Here is a 17,943-nt window from a genome sequence, read left to right as displayed (position 1 = left end):
TTCATACAAAAATATATTATTTTGTATCTAATTTGTCCTTCAGGTTCAGTATGCTCAGAGTAAATCATGTCGAATGAGTAAAGTAAGAGATTTACCACCTGTTTCAGGCTCTATTATCTGGGCTAGACAAGTAAGTTTATTTACAATTCTTCTATCAGCGATAAGTTCTTCAAATTGTACATTGTATTAATAGAGACACTCACCGTGTGCAATTACAATGGAAGACGTTTAATGTACCTCTGATTGAAAAAATGAATAAAACAAAAATGTCATGGATAGTAAATTTAAAGAACAAATATTATTGCAACATAAGAATTCAGCACCTTTTAGGTCCGACAAATTAATTTTATTTCTCACAGAAAGTTTGTCATGAATCGGTGGAAGCTAATATAAACTTCAAAACACGTAAGGTTTGGAACAAAAATACTTTTTATTGTGTATGGTCTTCAACACTATATTGGAGTTTTATTCTTCCTTGTTTTGTCTGTAAGTGATTATATGTATATTTGCCAACATCCAGATGAGATATATTGTTGTATTCGGATCCTTGGATCCAGGGGTGTTACACATTTATATGTGGGTGAAAATAAAAATCAACCATTCTCCATGTTAGAATTCCAATCTCTATCTTTATTACTCTAAAAGGCAGAAGAACTACAACATAAGGGAGACAACTTGTGTCTGCTTAAACATAAGGTTTCAGATCACAATGATATAGAATATACCACAATATGACATCCCCCCGCGTTAAAACAAAATTCCATAGGAATTTTTGAAAAGAAGAGATATAAATGGAAAAACATTCACACACTATCACACAAAAATAAGAAAAGCTTAAATATACATGAGAATAAAAATGAGGGATGATACGATATGATACCAAAAATGAGAAAGTAGTAAAACAAGAACAATATTGAATGTTAATTAAAACAAAACAAATTATGAAAATTACATGTCATCTATAATATACATAGAAATCCTACGATAACTCCATTTTGAAATGTTCTCTATAAAACAAACTTGATTGAGAAGTATTGCTCCAACCTAATACTATATTATCTCTTTAACATACAAGTGTATATCAAATTATCCAACTATCAGATACATATAAACAATAATGATCTAATTTTAACTATGAAGAGTCTCCTCATAATATAGGAGTGTATGATAAATAGCAAAAATAGGTTTACCTTCAATACAAGCTTAAACACATTGTGTAAGGAACAATTCTAAAAATATTTACTTTGATATTTACGGAGATTACCAGTTACTTGAAGAGTATTTTCATTAATTAACTCATGAGCAATATTACAAAACTCAACATTATGATCTATATTAATCCATTCACAACTTTGTTGTTGTTTTGGGCTAAATTTGACAAGCAATTGAAATTTACCAAATTTAAATCTTGCTCTTTTGATTTCAATAAAATTGTCATCATTCACAACTTCTGTTAAGTAGTTGAGTTGTTCTTCCATTTGAGGAGGTGATAACATAGATAAAGAGGCAATAGTTTGATTAGGTATACATCTATTAATATCAACAGAAGTAGTAAATCTATCATAAGTAATAAACTTATTATTAAATTCAGGTAAATTATAACCATTTTCATCTGTAAACTGATACAAACTATCCTTAGTATTCAATACAGGTGAATCATTGCTAGATACAGATTTACCTAATTGTTTACGTAATTGGTCAATATGTGTTAATCTCTTTACTGGCTCATTAGTTCTTATGAAACAAGGTTTAAGCCGATTAATGGAATAGACATCAGGCAAAACTCTACCATCTAATGTTGCTAAAATGTAATGTGTGCGATCCAAAATCTGGTGGACAATCAAAGGTCCGCACCATTCAGCTTTGATTTTCTTTGACTTAGAGGTTAAAGCTGATGAGGAAGGTTTCAGAACATAAACAAACTGTCCTAATCCATAAACTGGATTTGTACTTAGACTGTGTGAGATACTAACATTTTGACTTAATTGTTTGCGTTTTTGCAAATCTAAAATAGTAGAAGACATAGAATCAAACTTTTGTTTCAAATGTGACAAATAATCCGAATAGGATTTACAAAGACTCTTGTCAAAGTTCCAGTTGAGAGAAGTAAGATTTTTGGGTTCTTTTCCAAAAACGAGCTGATATGGGCTATGATTTCCAAGTTGTGGTGAAACAAATGAATTATATGCATAACAACTGGTAGAAACAAACCTGACCCAATCCGTACCAAATTGATTTAGATTGAATTTGAGAAGGTCAGATACAGATTTAATATGTCTCTCAACCAACAAGCTACCATGGTTTGCAACACTGATTAGTTTGTGATCTATTCCTAATGAAGAACAAAGAATAGATACCAATTTTCCTGTCAAAGAGGATGCTGCATCTGTAATTAATACAGAAGGAGGGCCAAAAATGCAAACGATCTTTTGGATGATAGCCTCACAAATAGTTTCCGCATCAAGAGACTTCAATGGAACACACAGTATAAATCTAGTTATTTCGTCGCATATCACCATTAAATGTTTGAATCCACTGGGTGAAGCTGGCATGGATTTAAAATCTAAGCAAAGTTTATCGAAAGTTCGAAATTCGGTAGGTATTCGTGGATGAAAAATACGAACATCGTCTGACTTTGGTTTAAACTGTTGGCATGGATGGCAGCTGCTAATATAATTAGCTATGGTGTGAAACATCTGTGGAAAATAAAAAAGTTTCCGCATGGTGAGGTAAGTTCTGGTAATACCTTGATGACTGGATAGAATATTATCATGGTAAATACTGATTAAATTAGAACACATCGATTCAGGAATTGCCAACTGGAGACTAAATGTTTCATCCTTATGAATAATAAGACGAAATAATACATTATCATAGAGAATATATTCGTCAGATTTATTCTTAACCGATTTGGCCGCTGCACGGTTGGAAGGAAGTATACCGTGAGATAAATAGTCATAAATGGGTTTAAAATATGGTGATGTCTCTTGTTGTATACGCAGTTGATTGCAATCAATAGGAAGATTGTAATCTCGTATCATTTTTCTCTTGATGATTGAAAGTAATTTATCCAACTCTCGCTGTTTCGGAAAATGAGATTTAACAACCTGTGCAGAATTATGAACAACTGGGCTAGGAGGCATGCACAATTCAATAGGTATTTCAACATTGGGTGTGTCTGAGTCAAGGATTCGGTCAACAAGTCGAGGTTCATTGGGAAAAGTAGAAGGTGGTGCATAAACAGAAGACAAGGGAGTAGACTCTTGCTGAGTTGATTGTTGAATAGTATGAGACTTGTTGCCAGACTTTGATGTAGAGACGGCTTGTCTATCATTGGATCTATCTTCAAAATCAATGGGAAAATTATGAAGAGATTGTTGATTTGCTGAAACTGGAGGATTGGTAAGCATAGATGAAGAAGATAACTTTTGTTTTGAGGAATTAAGATCCGGAATGGGTATGTTCTGTTGTTTTGCCCACTGACGAGTTATAGGTCTTTCTGTTAAAGTAAATGCTGTAGGAACTACTGAATCTATCTCTGAATCATCCTCAAGGGGATTACGAGACAAAAAATCTGCGAGAACTAGCTCCTTTCCCTTTTTGTAACCGATCTTGAAGGAAAAATGGGAGAGTTTTACTAAAAGTTTCTGAAGTCGATTTGTACAAGGTGCACGTTTTGAATCAAATAGATGAATGATGGCTGCATGATCTACGTATGCATCAAATTCTACTCCACGTAATAAATACTGGAAATTGGAAATATTTATGAGTAATCCGAATAACTCTAATTCAGTAACGGAATATCTTTCACAAGCTTTTGGTAAGCGTTTTGAGTAATATCCTAACAGTCGTTCTTGACCTTGAATGACTTGAGTAAGGTAAGATCCTGTTGCAAAGCGAGATGTATCGCTGTAAAGGGTTAAGCGTCCGGTGCCAGAAGGCATATATAGAACGGGTGGCTTTACTAACAAAGATTTTACTTTAGTGAAGGCTGTTTCTTGAGCTTCTGACCATTTGAAAACCGAACGTTTATTGGATATCTTATGTAGAGGTTGCAATATGGATTGCAAACTGGGCAAGAAGTTTGACAAATAATTGACAGCGCCCACAAAACGTCGTACATCTCTGGTTGACCTAGGCCTGGGAAGATTCTGAATGGCTTTACACCTATCTGACAAAGGCTGAATAGTCACTAGGCCTTCTGAACCAAGTTGTATTTTATGACCCATATATGTAACTTCCTGACGAAAAAATGCACATTTACGAGGACAAATTTTTAAACCATGTTGAATAAGGGCCTTAAAAAGAAGATTTAAATGTTGTGTATGAGAATCAGTATCATGACTAAAAACAATTATATCATCATGGTGTGCGATACAGAAATCGTAACTACTTGGAATAGTTGCTAAAACATTATCAACTGTTGATTGAAAAACCGCTGGAGATATACATAATCCTTGTGTTAGTCTCTTAAAATAGTAATGTTTTCCACCAGAGTATGAAGATATGCCTGTGTACTGTTGAGCTTTAGGCGATAAAGGAAGGGAAAAGAAGGCCGACTTAAGATCTAAACAACTAAGAACAGCAGGTGAAGCGTTACCAATTCTCTTCAGAGTGTCTGTCAACAGTGGAAACGGATGATTTAAGCGCTTAATCCGCGAATTTAAATATCTGAAATCTACAACGACTCGCTTTTCATTGGTTCCCTTCTTTGGAAGAATCAAGACAGGTGATGTGTAGGCTTGACTACCAACTGCAAGTATTCCTAACTTCACTAATTTCTGTAACTCTTGATCAACTATACGTTTTTCTTTTTCGGTTTTAGGGTAAGGCCTAATATAAAAAGGTTTGTCATCAGTGACGTCAATATCAACTTGGATATTGGGACATTTTCCGATTTCGCCATTCAAGCTGAATGCTTCTTTATGTTTAGTCAAAAGCTGGTAGAAATTGTCTTTCTGGTTGGCTGTAAGAAGACTTTTGGTAAGGTCAATTGTAGAGCGAAATACAGAGTCTGATGAATGACTGGTGTAATTAGACTCATATTCTGTAGATATATTAATAGAGTCACAAACGAAAATGTCATGTAGTGAAACATGGGATATAGGTCTAGATGATGGAATATGTAATGTCTTGGAAGTTGTATTACATATTGGAATCACAGCACTATTTCTTTTTAGCTTGATAAGAAATGTTGAAGGACAAGCACTTTTAATCTTACTATTACATGTCATTAAAACCTCGCGATTGCGAAAAATACCTGGAATTTTACCATGAACAGTAACATAACGTTGCTGATTGGGTTTGACATAGACTGAATTAGATGTTGAGAATGAAATGTTGGTAGATCGACACTGCAAAACATTGTTATTAAAACTAAGGTTGGCATCCAACTTTGCCAATGTCTCTTGACCAACGATCAAATCAATTCCAACAAGATTGGAAGCAATATACACTTCAAAAACTAAAGTATGACCTTGAATAACTATCTCAAGTTGTAGCGAATGAGAACAAACTATTAGTTGACCATTAGCCATTCTAAATTTTAGGGATTGTTCTAATTTATGAAGTGGTAAACTACTGAGATATGAAGATGACTCAATAGTAAATGATGAGATTAGTGATCGAGTAGCACCACTATCAAACAAAAGTAAAGCAGAATGTCCATCAGGGAAATTACCTTTACAATAATTACGTTTTGACAATTGTATGTTTAAAGGTTTGGTCTGTGATGATGACATCGGGAATTTATTCGGAGCAATGGAACAAATTCCCTGTATTAAAAATCCTGATTATGTTTGTCAGCCATGTGCCTTTGGCGGACGAAACAAGAGCGCCAAGTATGGTTAGGCTTTCCACAGTAGTCACAGACAATTTGACGATTCCTATGACTTTGAAAAAAATCTTGACGTCTTGGAGAAAATTCTCGGTGATTTGGAGAAAAATCTTGACGACTTGAAGAAAATCGACTGTTATAATATGATCTGTTGTTATGTCTTGAGAAATGAGAATTTTGATTTTGTCTAGGGCTATGAGGTCGAAATTCATTGGTATGGCGTGCCTTAGGACTGATTGAGTGATCGATGAGTCGATTATCATTGGAAGAAGAATGATGAGAAGATGACCGTCTCCGAGGAGAAGAAAAACCTGAAGCAAATTGTCGTGATGGGCGTTCCAGCTCTAGCTTAAGATCAGCTAAATCTTGTTTTAAGTGTGCTATCTCAGTATCCTTGTCATTTTCTGCCGTGAAAAAGGTTACTTCCTTAGTTTTACTGTCACTCTTGTGAATGTCAAAGTAATACTGAGCTTTGAGAGCTATGTCAGAAATAGAAGTCCTGTCATTAATTGACATTGCCACAGCTTGTTGACATAATGATGGCAAAATGGAAACAAACTTGTATCGCAGTTGTGCATCAGCTATGTCCAACTGTCTTCCTAATCTCTGAAGTTCCTCTAAATTTTCAGAGGGCGGTTTAGTTTCGTCATAACAAAATGAAGCGTAATCCTTATGCAAACCAAAGGGCGTCCGATTATCAGAAAATCTCTCAATAAACTGAGTGCGGAGATCTGCCAAGCTTCGGAACACTTTACCTTCTATCCATAGACGTGCTTTGCTTTTTAATGTTTGCCTGAAGAGACCAACCATCACATTAATTCCTGCAACATTGACAGGGTTCTGATCATGATTATGATGTTCTAAATAATCCACGAAAGTCAAATAATGTGCTGTAGCAAGATCCCTACTTAGGATAGACCCATCAAATTTATCAGCATTAAAGGGCTTACCTTGAGCCATTTCAAAGTTGTACAAAATGAACTTATGAAATGCCACAAAATTAATTATGAAACAATATATATACATGTATCAAGCTTACAAAATGTTAGAAAACTAATTACTAAACAATATATCAAATTAACAAAATGGAAATTCAAGTACTGTACACAATAACACATTCACCCAACACAATCATACAATACAATCATACAATATCCTAACAACGATAACCAAGCAGGTAAAAAAAACACAAGTCAATAATATTCAATGAATGTCGATAATTGAACAAATGATTTATATAGGAAAATATCGCACAAATGTCACTGCAACTGCATATGCATCAAATCACTGTAGACTGTAGATTTCAAAATGTTACTATTACTATTAAATACTATTCAGTATGAAGCTAAAAACTGGCATGTTATGTTATAATTGTCACTGGACTGTCTAAGGCTAGAATTAAAAGTCGGTAGGCCTGTACTACATCTACAATAATTGGTCTTCTCTGGGATTATGATCTACACCACACTGCCTGCTCAAGAATACTAAATAATATTACTACATTCACAGTCACATAAAACTGGAAACTGGATCGAAATCATAGTATGAATTGAAAATTAGGTAATGATGATGTAAGTTGAACATAAACATGGTTTAAATTATTCTGTCTTCAAGACTAGGCTCTCCAAAATAATTTCAGACTTTGGATAATTGTAGGCAATGTAGGGCTATCTCAATCTGATCTCATCTGTGATTCATTTAGTAAATTGTAAATGTAATTCTCTGCACAATGAAAATTCTCAAAATTAGAATGATACTAGATTGATTAAAGTTCCATCAGTTGACTAATATCAGTAGAGTTCAAGATATACAGTAAAGTCAAGCAGTATTGCTTAGTCCATTCTAAGAAAGCACATGGAAAGCACATGGCACAGATATGAAAAGCACATGGTACTCTTAAACTGTCACAAAAATCTGATTAAATCCATAGTTTGGTGAAAAACATACAAAATATGAAGCACAATAAGTTTAGGATGTTTTGCATCTCCACCATGTTGTATTCGGATCCTTGGATCCAGGGGTGTTACACATTTATATGTGGGTGAAAATAAAAATCAACCATTCTCCATGTTAGAATTCCAATCTCTATCTTTATTACTCTAAAAGGCAGAAGAACTACAACATAAGGGAGACAACTTGTGTCTGCTTAAACATAAGGTTTCAGATCACAATGATATAGAATATACCACAATATGACAATATGATTAAATGCATACTGTTTTTGTCTGTGTTTTAATTGCTCTGTTTTGTTCTTGTAGATTGAGAGACAGTTAAATGCTTATATGAGAAGAGTAGAAGATGTATTGGGAAAAGGATGGGAAAGTCATGTTGAAGGTCAGAAACTGAAAAATGATGGAGATAGTTTCCGTATGAAACTCAATACACAGGAATTGTTTGATGATTGGACAAGAAAGGTCAGTAAATATAAGATTTATCGAGAATTATGGAAAGTTAATTGGGTGGTCTAAGGCATTAATCAGCCTTTTACTAACATGATTGAGGGTTTTTACAATGCCTTATCTGTGGACTTACTCCAGATTACAGCCACTGTCTAAAGAAATGCCTAAATACTTGCCTATTCTGAATTTGAACTATTATAACACATATTGTTTTTGAGACTGTGATGGATTGAGTTTAATCTACTACAATGCCTAAACACCTGTTTTCAGAAAATGATCATGAATCTCAATATTCCCTTACAGAAATTTTGATGCCATGTATTGCATTTAATTTTCCATTTCAGGTTCAGAATCGTCAGTTGAATGTGACTGGAAGGATATTTGTTATAAACACCGTTCGTGTTCCTAACAAAGGAAATATTTTAAAACTTTCCACAAACTTTCAACCCGAGATTATTCAGTTGGCAAAGGAGGTTAGGATTTTTTGATTTATCATGTAATTTATTCATATTTGAAATCTTATCTGAAGATATCTTCTGTATTTTTGATCTTTTGTAATTAAAAATAGAATATGACAATATTATACATGCCTCATACTTTAGTGCATAATCAGTTTATCGGCATACCTTTGACTAAAAAATGAATTCAAACATGTCTTGATAAATGATCTGGGTGAAGTGGCCAGCATTCCAAGCATGTTGCCTATGTGGTTGTGTTTCTTTTTTAAACTGGTCACTAAACAAGAGGTCAGAGTATCGATCTTTTCGGTGTAGTTTTCCTTGTCAGTGGTAAAGGAAGGAGGGCCTGACAAAAAAGAGAGGTCCTGTGTACATTTTGGTGGGATTGTAAAAGAATAGGTGAAAGTGTCCTACTGAGCAAAGTTTCCCTCATAGCACTCTACACAGTGTATGCCTGTCTTCAGTAGCCTGGTTCATGCAAGAAAGTACTATCTTAAATGCCATTTCATTACCAATTATGTCAATTGCACTTTACAAGTATGTGCTCATATGATATATATCATCAAAATTCATGAATTTTGGTTAATTTAAGTTTGATGTGATACAATCTTTGTTGAAAAATTGTTTTATTTCTATCCATTATACATTGTAAAAACAATAGGATGGTGCAGTTAAATCTTCTCATGCTTAATTATGTTATTTATTTACAGGTCAGAAATCTAAGGTGGCTTGGTTTCCGAGTACCTTTGGTAATTGTCAACAAAGCTCATCAGGCAAACCAACTCTATCCATTTGCGATCTCATTGATTGAAAGTGTACAAACATATGAAAGTGCATTGGAAAAGGTATGGTCAAATAAGACAGAATTTATTTTAAGTGTAGATAAATACAGAATATCAGTCAAAATATAAATTCCAATGGACATAATAACTGAATGTTTTTGTAGGAAAGTGGTATCAGGTATTCCATTCCCTCATTCTGTGACATGAAGAAAAGAAAAGACAAACCTTTAAAAAAAAAAAATTTGTCAGTGTTTAATGAAAACTATCTTCAAATTACGAGCGTAGTATCAAGTCGTCAAGTTTTCTCTTCTGTACTGTTAATATTTGTTAAATAGAAGTTAATTATTTTATAAGAAACTATTTATTGTTTTAGATTGACAATAAGAGTAACCTATCGTTACTTGTTGCTGGATTAAGAAAGGAAGTACAAGAGTTAATATCAGAGGTAAGAATGGACCTTTCACTCTTTAGATGGAGATACACATAGAAACCACATTTTATCAAACAGCTTTTATTGGGAACATGATTCTCAGAAATGTGATTATATATTGTCATGGCATGTTGCCACCATGGAGTGTCTGTCCAGCTCTAGAAGCTAAAGTTTTTATGTGATTGACTTGAGATTGATACATAGTGTATACTTACCACAAATTTGCATTACCTCTTCGCATAGTTTTCTGTGGTGTCATCATCTTTTGTATTCATTTAATATATTGGCAGTTGGAATTAAGGTAAGAAAAATATGTCTTCTGGTTGGCAAAATTCTTCTCTCATCAAGAATGTTGAAAAGTAATGTCACGTTGTTAGAACCCTCATTGTAGGTTAAGTATCTGTTCTGTATAGTGTAATAACTTTGAATAAATGTTTGATTGTGTATTATAGGGATGTGGATTAGTATGGGAATCGTACAAACTAGATACATATGTACAAAGACTATCAGATGGTGTATTTACATTCCAAGAAAAGGTAAGATAAGGTTTTCTGTCAAGGAAAGATCGTAGTAAATTGTTATTCTTACATTAAATAGAATATTTTCAACTTGTTTCATTTTCCAGGGGGGGTTGGCTGCTCTAGTGGTTTGCGTGTGAAACCATAAGGTCTGTGAGTCAAGTGGCACAATTTCGATTCCCTGCTTGTACCTGACAAGAAGTAGGGTCACCTGTCCAACCTTGTGGGGTTTCACCGGGTCCTTCAGCTTTCGCCAACAGCTGAAAACCTACGTCAAAATTGAAGCATATGTTAATCCCGAAATGACCTAGTTTGTGTCGAGTGACTGTTAATCCCAATTTCTCTCTCTTGGTTTCATTTTCCTATTTAATATTTAAGATAGAACCTACTGGAAACTTTTAAAAGAATAGTTTAAAAGATTTGTAGGTTGGTAATTGGATTTGAAAACTCATAGAGCCCATTACGACTACTAAACTAGAATCAGATAAAAATGTTCAGTGTTTGTTTCATGAATGATTAATGTGTAATATTATTTATAGGTTGATGATTTATTAGCTATGGAAGATGAGATAGAACTAGAAGTAAAAGCTTTAGATATCTGTAATTATAATGCCTCCACCTTTAAAGATATCCTCAACAAGATACAGAAAGCTGTTGATAATCTCAGTCTTCATTCATTCTCCAATTTACCACAGTGGGTAGCCAAGATGGATGAGGAGGTAGGAAAATATTTGAATTTAACCTAAGATCTGATACTGATTTTTGAGATCCTGACTACTGGTACATCAATCAATGTTATAATAACATGATTTTCCATCCATGGTTGTCATTAAAATGCTGTGGAAATCCAGGATATTCACTGAAATGTACATATCGAGGAAGTCCCAGTGTATGTCTATGAACAGAGATGTATATGTTAAGAATTTCTGCTAAAATTTGGGTGTTGTTGAATTTTGTTTAGGGGTGGGGGTGGATGGCCGAATGGTTAGCTTCTGTGCACTGTATCATAAGGTCTGTCATTGAGTCAACTGACGTGGTTATGATTCCCCTGTTGTATGTGACAAGCAGTACCCGGTCCTGGTTTCCTCCTCCCTCTCTCTCTCTCTCTCTCTCTCTCTCTGAATTTTGTTCTGTTGACTGTTATAAAAACCTGTTACACATGTATTTTCATCAAGTCTTTTCTAGTATTGTCAGCCCTTATTGTAAGAAGATACAAATAGTTCAGAAATTAAATAATGAAATAGCAACTGTTTAGAATATATTTAGTGTGTATCTTTATATTAGGTTGAGAGAAGGTTGGCAGCTCGTCTAGAAGCAGGATTAAAGGCATGGACTGTGTGCTTATCCAGGAAAGAAGATACTGTAGATCATTCTATGGATACAGATGAACCTAAAACACCAGCACCTAAACCTGGTGGTGAACCACAGATTAAGGTAATAAAAACACATTGAATTCTACTAATACTATTCACAAGAAGTTAATATTTCAAAGACCATAACTGCAAGTGTTGAATATTTTGTTTATAAAAATGTATTTTCCATTTAAGCCCTTAATACATGAGTTGCGAATCACCAATCAAGTTATTTATTTGAATCCACCAATGGAAGATGCAAGATTTAATATTCTACAAGAATTATTTGCATGGGAAGCTGTTATTACTGGACTACCACGTATACAACATTCTAGATATAAGGTTAGTTGGGTGTATATTCTCGAAAAAGAGTAGTGTTGATTTGTTACTTTTAAAGCCTGTGAAGACAATACATGACAAAATTTGTGATGTAAATTTTTCAAGCTTCAGAGGGATTGTTCAATTCAACTAAATGAGAAACGCTATCAAAACTTAGTTTTTTTTTAGATTGCACATCAGTTATTCCCCTGTTTACATTCCAGTTTTTTAAATCTTGTGAAGATGATACAGGACGGATCTCTGAAATTGGGTATGAGAAAGAAACCTATCAAATTTCAAAATAGTATGACACTGTTTTCTGATAGACAGGCGACTTATGCTAATATGTCACGCCGTAGGCTGTAGTAAACAAAAACAAGTAAACAAAAGGCATGAAAATAGCATTTTATTCATAAATTGACAGTAAAATCTAAGCATATAAATAAGGAATATATTATTTTCGTCGTTATAAGTGCAGACATTGTCAAAATTCAGACCGTGAGAATGTTTACAGAAGTATGAATGGAGTGAAGCAACATGACGTCAAGACCATCGTGACGGAAAAACTTACGTCAGCCTTTGTGAGACCAGCGTAAATATTTCGTATCTTTTTCATAAGTTTTTCTAACATAGTTTTTTCTCTTAAAGTTACAAACTTTTGTGAAATTGCCCCCATGGACCTTGTAATTTTTCTAGGTGCAAGGCTTAGATGTGGATTCAGAAGCGGATATGACCTACAGAAATGTATTAACTAAATTACCAAGTGGTTCTAGTGTATTAGAAGATGCTTACAGTGCTATTAGTAAAACTGTCACAGAATTGAAGGAATATGTTAACGTAAGTAAAATTGCATTGCAAAAATGATTTTGTGGGCACTTAGTAAAATATCATCACCAGTTTCGACATTTTCGCTTTGTAGATTATGTCAGTATTCTCCACACACCAGTCTTTTGGATTGACTGAAGTTTGTCAGGACTTAATTTTGCTTCACCCAATTACTATTGTGTCAATTCAGAATCTTGGTTATCTCATTGAACATATATAGGTATTACCTACATGTTAGATTTGGAATTAAGCATAAGCCTGTGTTAAGACATCTTGAAATGTGTAAAATAGTGGATATACAAAAATCCAAATTAGTTATTGAGATAATTAAGAACATAGCTAATGATTGATAATATAAAGAAAGACTTTTTATTTTGGTTGATGTGTAATTATTTCACCTAACGGAACCATTATTAATTTATAGGTATGGTTACGCTATCAGTCTCTATGGGATTTAAATCCTGATGTTCTGTATGGCCGTATGGGTGTCAATCTTAAACTATGGATGAACACATTAGAAGAAATAAAGTAAGTTTTACCTAAAAGAATTAGTATGCCTGACAACTAGGAGGATTGAGATATAGTTAGTTTGATTATCGAGTGATTTATTGCTCTTGCTGAATAAGCACAGCCAGATGTACCAGATACTTTTATATTTTGATGAAGCAAAGTTAATAGTTTTGAGATATATCTACAAAGCTGTGCCTTTGATCACATTATAAATTTTCTGTTTCAGATCTTCGAGAAAGACATTTGATACATCTGAAACCCAGAAAGAAATAGGACCAGTAATTGTACAGTTCTCTAAGGTACTGAGACTAACATATACCTCTAAATTCTTATGGGCTTAAAAAGATCATGTCCTAATTTATTATAATGATCTTAATCTGTCTCCAAAAACCCTGAAAGAAAAATGGCATAAGGGTTAGCAAGCTTTATATGTGACTCGTCCTCATTTTTTAGAGTATTATTTCTTTAAGCAATATACTTTATTGCTATAAACAGGAGAGTACATTGTAGCACAAAAATTCAGTACAGGGTGGTGTTTGCGTTCTAAAATCAATGCAATTAAATATAATCGAAGACTAATTTTTGGTAGATAGATGCCAGAATTATTCAATAATATACAATTTACCATAAATATTATAGGTTCAATCTAAAGTATCACTGAAATATGATTCATGGCATAAAGAAGTACTCAGTAAATTTGGTTCTATGTTGGGTAATGAAATGACTGAATTCCATGCTCAAGTTTCTAAGGTAAGTACCACAATATGATGGAATACTGAACTAAATAACTTAGGCAACACAAATAAAATAACTTGTTTCTCGGGCACCGCCCGCACGCAAAATTGGTTGCGCGTGCAGTCTATTTATTAGTCTTGATGAAAAAAAATAAATATGTAACGCCCGCCCGCACATCGACAAGCAAGTCGTAAAAAAAATATCCCGCATGTACCTACATCCGCCATACATGTATATCTATTCAAATGTATTAAAACTGATTCAGATGAACATGCTGTCTTTTTTATCCGAACAATGGCGAAGTTTGGCAGATTTGCCTTTTTTATTGATATCGAAAGAACCTCCATTTTGTATCACGTGATATTAATTACCTCCCCTGATAAACTAGAATTTGATTCGTGTTAAAAGTCATTGGCGACAATATTTCAATCATTCGATCGTAATCGGCTCATTATTGCCGGCTTCAGTCGGTCCTTGTTTGGAAAATCCTATTGATAAAATAATGAACCGTAGAACAGGTTAATTAATTATAGCTAAGAATACGATACCTTAGAATCTGGGTCATTATTAGCACATTTACGGTAGTTTCGATAATCCGGAAAATAATAATTGGATTACCGATTTGATGGTTTTACTGACCAGTTGTTAGTTAGATTTAAATAGTCATTCAATATAAACACCGGATAGAACACCGAATATCCTGAGAAACACACCGAATATCCCAAGAAACAGTATTTCCGGCAATCTCCAATACCGATGACACGGTGTGACATGCATTGGTTGGAATTCGGTAAATAATTATAAATAAACCGGCGATACTAGATTTAGTTTTAAATACTGTTTACCATGATTATTATTTTTGATACACCTGGTGAAAGAGGCTTAGTTTTTAAAAATATTGTTGTCTTTATGGAGGGCTATTACATAGTCGTATATGGAATTTTATTTTAAACCAATTTCAATTATGTGAATTAAATATGGAAAATTATTTTCCTTTCAGTCAGTGTTCAGTCTCAGTGTTTTAGTAGACTTGATTTTGGGTTTATGTTTTAAGTATGTACAATAAAGTTGAATATAACGGAAAGCAAAAACGTAAACAAGTAATGACTTTCTCATTTAAAAAAAAAAAAAAAGAAAGACCGCCCTCCCGCCCCAACAATTTTCAGCAATAGCCAAATTTTATTTTGCACCATCAATGAGTAAAAAAAAAAAAAGAAACCGCCCTCCCTCCCTACAGTTTCAGCTGTCAGTTGCCCGAGAAACAAGACATTTATTTTGTGTGGCCTTATATACCCTGCATACATAGAATTATATTGCATAGAGGAATTATATGAAAATTATTCCTGTACATGAAATTCATAAGTCACTTCCATGTCATTAGGTGATTAATCTTTGACTAATATTGATTTTATAGTTTACAGTAGATGATTTGCAGTCTTTAGTGAAACAATATATTCTTTTTCTACAAAATGCGATTGAATCTAAATATAGATTTGAAAAAATCCTCTACAATCAAGAAAATCAAATTTGACATACATTCTTAATAGATTTGTCTATTTTACAGTCTCGAAGTGATTTAGAACAACAATCATTAGATACAGCAAATACATCAGAAGCTGTTGGTCTTATTACACACGTGCAATCATTGAAACGAAAAATGAACACTTGGGAAAAACAAGTTGATGTAAGTAATATTTATATTTAACCCGTTAACTGCGTAGGGCGTTATATAACGTCCTGGACAACTGCCACTAACTGTGTGTAGGACGTAATATAACGTCCTGGAGGTATTTTCCCCAACCTATTCTTCGAACACGATCGCAGCATGTGTAAGACGTTATATTACGCCTGGTCGAGGAAATCTAATTGAAGGGAGACAACTCTATATACCGTTAGCTTTAATTTGGTTTCGGACTCCCAAATTTTGTATTCAAGGAATGAAAAGGTCCAAAATGTAATTTTTCATCAAATTAATTACGCAGTAGGGGGTAGTTAACGTTTTAAAAACTACGCAGTTAAGGGGTTAAAAATATGCAGAAGTAATAGAATGTGTAGGGCGAAAAATGTTGCAGATGATAGTAAGTTAGATCCCCAATCTGGATATTTTCCGTTTCCTAGAGAATGTTTAAGAGAATTGACAGCTATAATGAGGTAATGGGTCTGATCTATGTCCAAAGATCGTGAAATGTTGGATGGAATTTGACAGAAATTTCCATAATTTCTATTGAATATTCCAACTTAAGCTCTTCTAAACCACATAGGGTACATTAAGTGAATATTATGCACTGTTATGGTTACTACTAGTAAATGTGCTAAGGATTGGATATGTATTTTGCAAAAGATGTGGATGGGGTGGGGTGGGGGGTGGATGGCTGAATGGTTAACATGTGCGCGCTGTATCATAAGGTCTGTCATTAAGTCAACTGGCATGGTTTTGATTCCCCGGTTGTACGTGACAAGGAGTAGGGTCGCCTGTCCAACCTGGTGGGTTTTATCTGTGTCCTCCGGTTTCAGACCACTGCTGATGAACCCTACGCGCAAGAGAATTATTGAAATAAAATTGAACCATATGTTAGTCTCGAAATGATAAGTATAGTCAGCACTGAATCTAAACCGGGTATAAAACTTTATTTAAATTTTCATGTGGTATTCACTGTACTATTTATCACACCAGTGATGATTACAGCATATGTCCTATCTTTACTGAAGTTTGTTTTATAAAGAAGACTTGTTCTAAAAAAGATTGTAATGTCTTGTCTTGTAGATGTATAAAGAAGGACAACGTATTCTAGAACGACAACGTTTCCAGTTTCCTAGTAACTGGTTATATATAGATAATGTGGATGGAGAGTGGGGTGCCTTTACAGATATAATGAAACGTAAAGATTCATCTATACAGACACAAGTAGCTAGTTTACAGATGAAGATTGTATCTGAGGATAAGATTGTTGAAACTAAAACAACTGATATGTTAGTAGACTGGGAGAAAGATAAACCTGTTGATGTAAGTACTGATTAATAGGAGTCTTGTTGGTCCTGAGTGAACAGGACTCTTAACTAGAATCTCTGAGGCCCCATTACCATAGAAATATAACCATATGTTAATCTCCTCAAAATTCTATCATGAAAAGAACTTCCTAAAATTGTTCATCCTTGTTTAGTGAAATTTATCATCATTGCCACAGTATTCCCTTGCCCATGGATCAATTGACTTTGATAACATATAGGGTACCAATGGACATTTTGTTGAGCATTTATGGCAGCAATCATAAAACTTTTAAAGTCACTATACTTAGTATTCTACTGTGCAATATAATTTATCAAACACAGTGTTGATATATATCCCATATACAAAAAATAGTATTTATGTCTCGCATTTCTTATGTGAAACTTTAGATTGTGTTGTTAATGCACCTGAAAATTCACATAATTCAATCTTTTTCTAAGACAATCTTGACACCTTTCTCCTACCCTCATTGTATAGTAGTTAAACCTCTTACAGTAGATTTCAAAGTTTAGTTTAACCATTTCAGGGTGATCTGAGACCAGATAGTGCATTGAAAGCTATTACAATATTTGAAGGCAAATTTAGTAGATTAAAGGAAGAAAGAGATAATATAGCCAAGGCTAAAGAAGCTTTAGAATTAGCTGAACCAGGTAAAATATTTTACTTTATAGTTCTTAATGATAAGTGACATAACACAAGCTGTCTGTTCATATTTTATTGTTTTCTTTTAAAATACATCATCTCCCTTCACTTTATTTCACATAAAATATTTT

The 17,943-nt window shown here is 33.8% G+C and overlaps 1 protein-coding gene across 5 annotated transcripts in view; it reads left to right on the top strand.

Moving 5' to 3' along the window:
- The window catches only part of LOC126825090 (cytoplasmic dynein 1 heavy chain 1), an 83,390-nt gene that overhangs the window by 16,927 nt on the left and 48,520 nt on the right, over positions 1 to 17,943 (top strand). For all 5 annotated transcript variants that reach the window (XM_056101933.1, XM_050554557.2, XM_056101934.1 and 2 more), the window contains exons 12-27: positions 44 to 130; positions 8,095 to 8,250; positions 8,580 to 8,708; positions 9,404 to 9,538; positions 9,849 to 9,920; positions 10,358 to 10,441; positions 10,963 to 11,142; positions 11,708 to 11,857; positions 11,971 to 12,117; positions 12,790 to 12,930; positions 13,343 to 13,446; positions 13,655 to 13,727; positions 14,068 to 14,178; positions 15,728 to 15,847; positions 16,928 to 17,167; positions 17,697 to 17,820. In XM_056101933.1, coding sequence (XP_055957908.1) covers positions 44 to 130; positions 8,095 to 8,250; positions 8,580 to 8,708; positions 9,404 to 9,538; positions 9,849 to 9,920; positions 10,358 to 10,441; positions 10,963 to 11,142; positions 11,708 to 11,857; positions 11,971 to 12,117; positions 12,790 to 12,930; positions 13,343 to 13,446; positions 13,655 to 13,727; positions 14,068 to 14,178; positions 15,728 to 15,847; positions 16,928 to 17,167; positions 17,697 to 17,820 — 2,053 coding nt within the window. The remainder of the gene's footprint in view (positions 1 to 43; positions 131 to 8,094; positions 8,251 to 8,579; positions 8,709 to 9,403; positions 9,539 to 9,848; positions 9,921 to 10,357; positions 10,442 to 10,962; positions 11,143 to 11,707; positions 11,858 to 11,970; positions 12,118 to 12,789; positions 12,931 to 13,342; positions 13,447 to 13,654; positions 13,728 to 14,067; positions 14,179 to 15,727; positions 15,848 to 16,927; positions 17,168 to 17,696; positions 17,821 to 17,943) is intronic.

Source organism: Patella vulgata, chromosome 6, assembly GCF_932274485.2.
Source record: "Patella vulgata chromosome 6, xgPatVulg1.2, whole genome shotgun sequence".
In the NCBI taxonomy this organism is placed as follows: domain Eukaryota; kingdom Metazoa; phylum Mollusca; class Gastropoda; family Patellidae; genus Patella; species Patella vulgata.
This window is presented reverse-complemented; position numbering and strand designations above follow the sequence as displayed.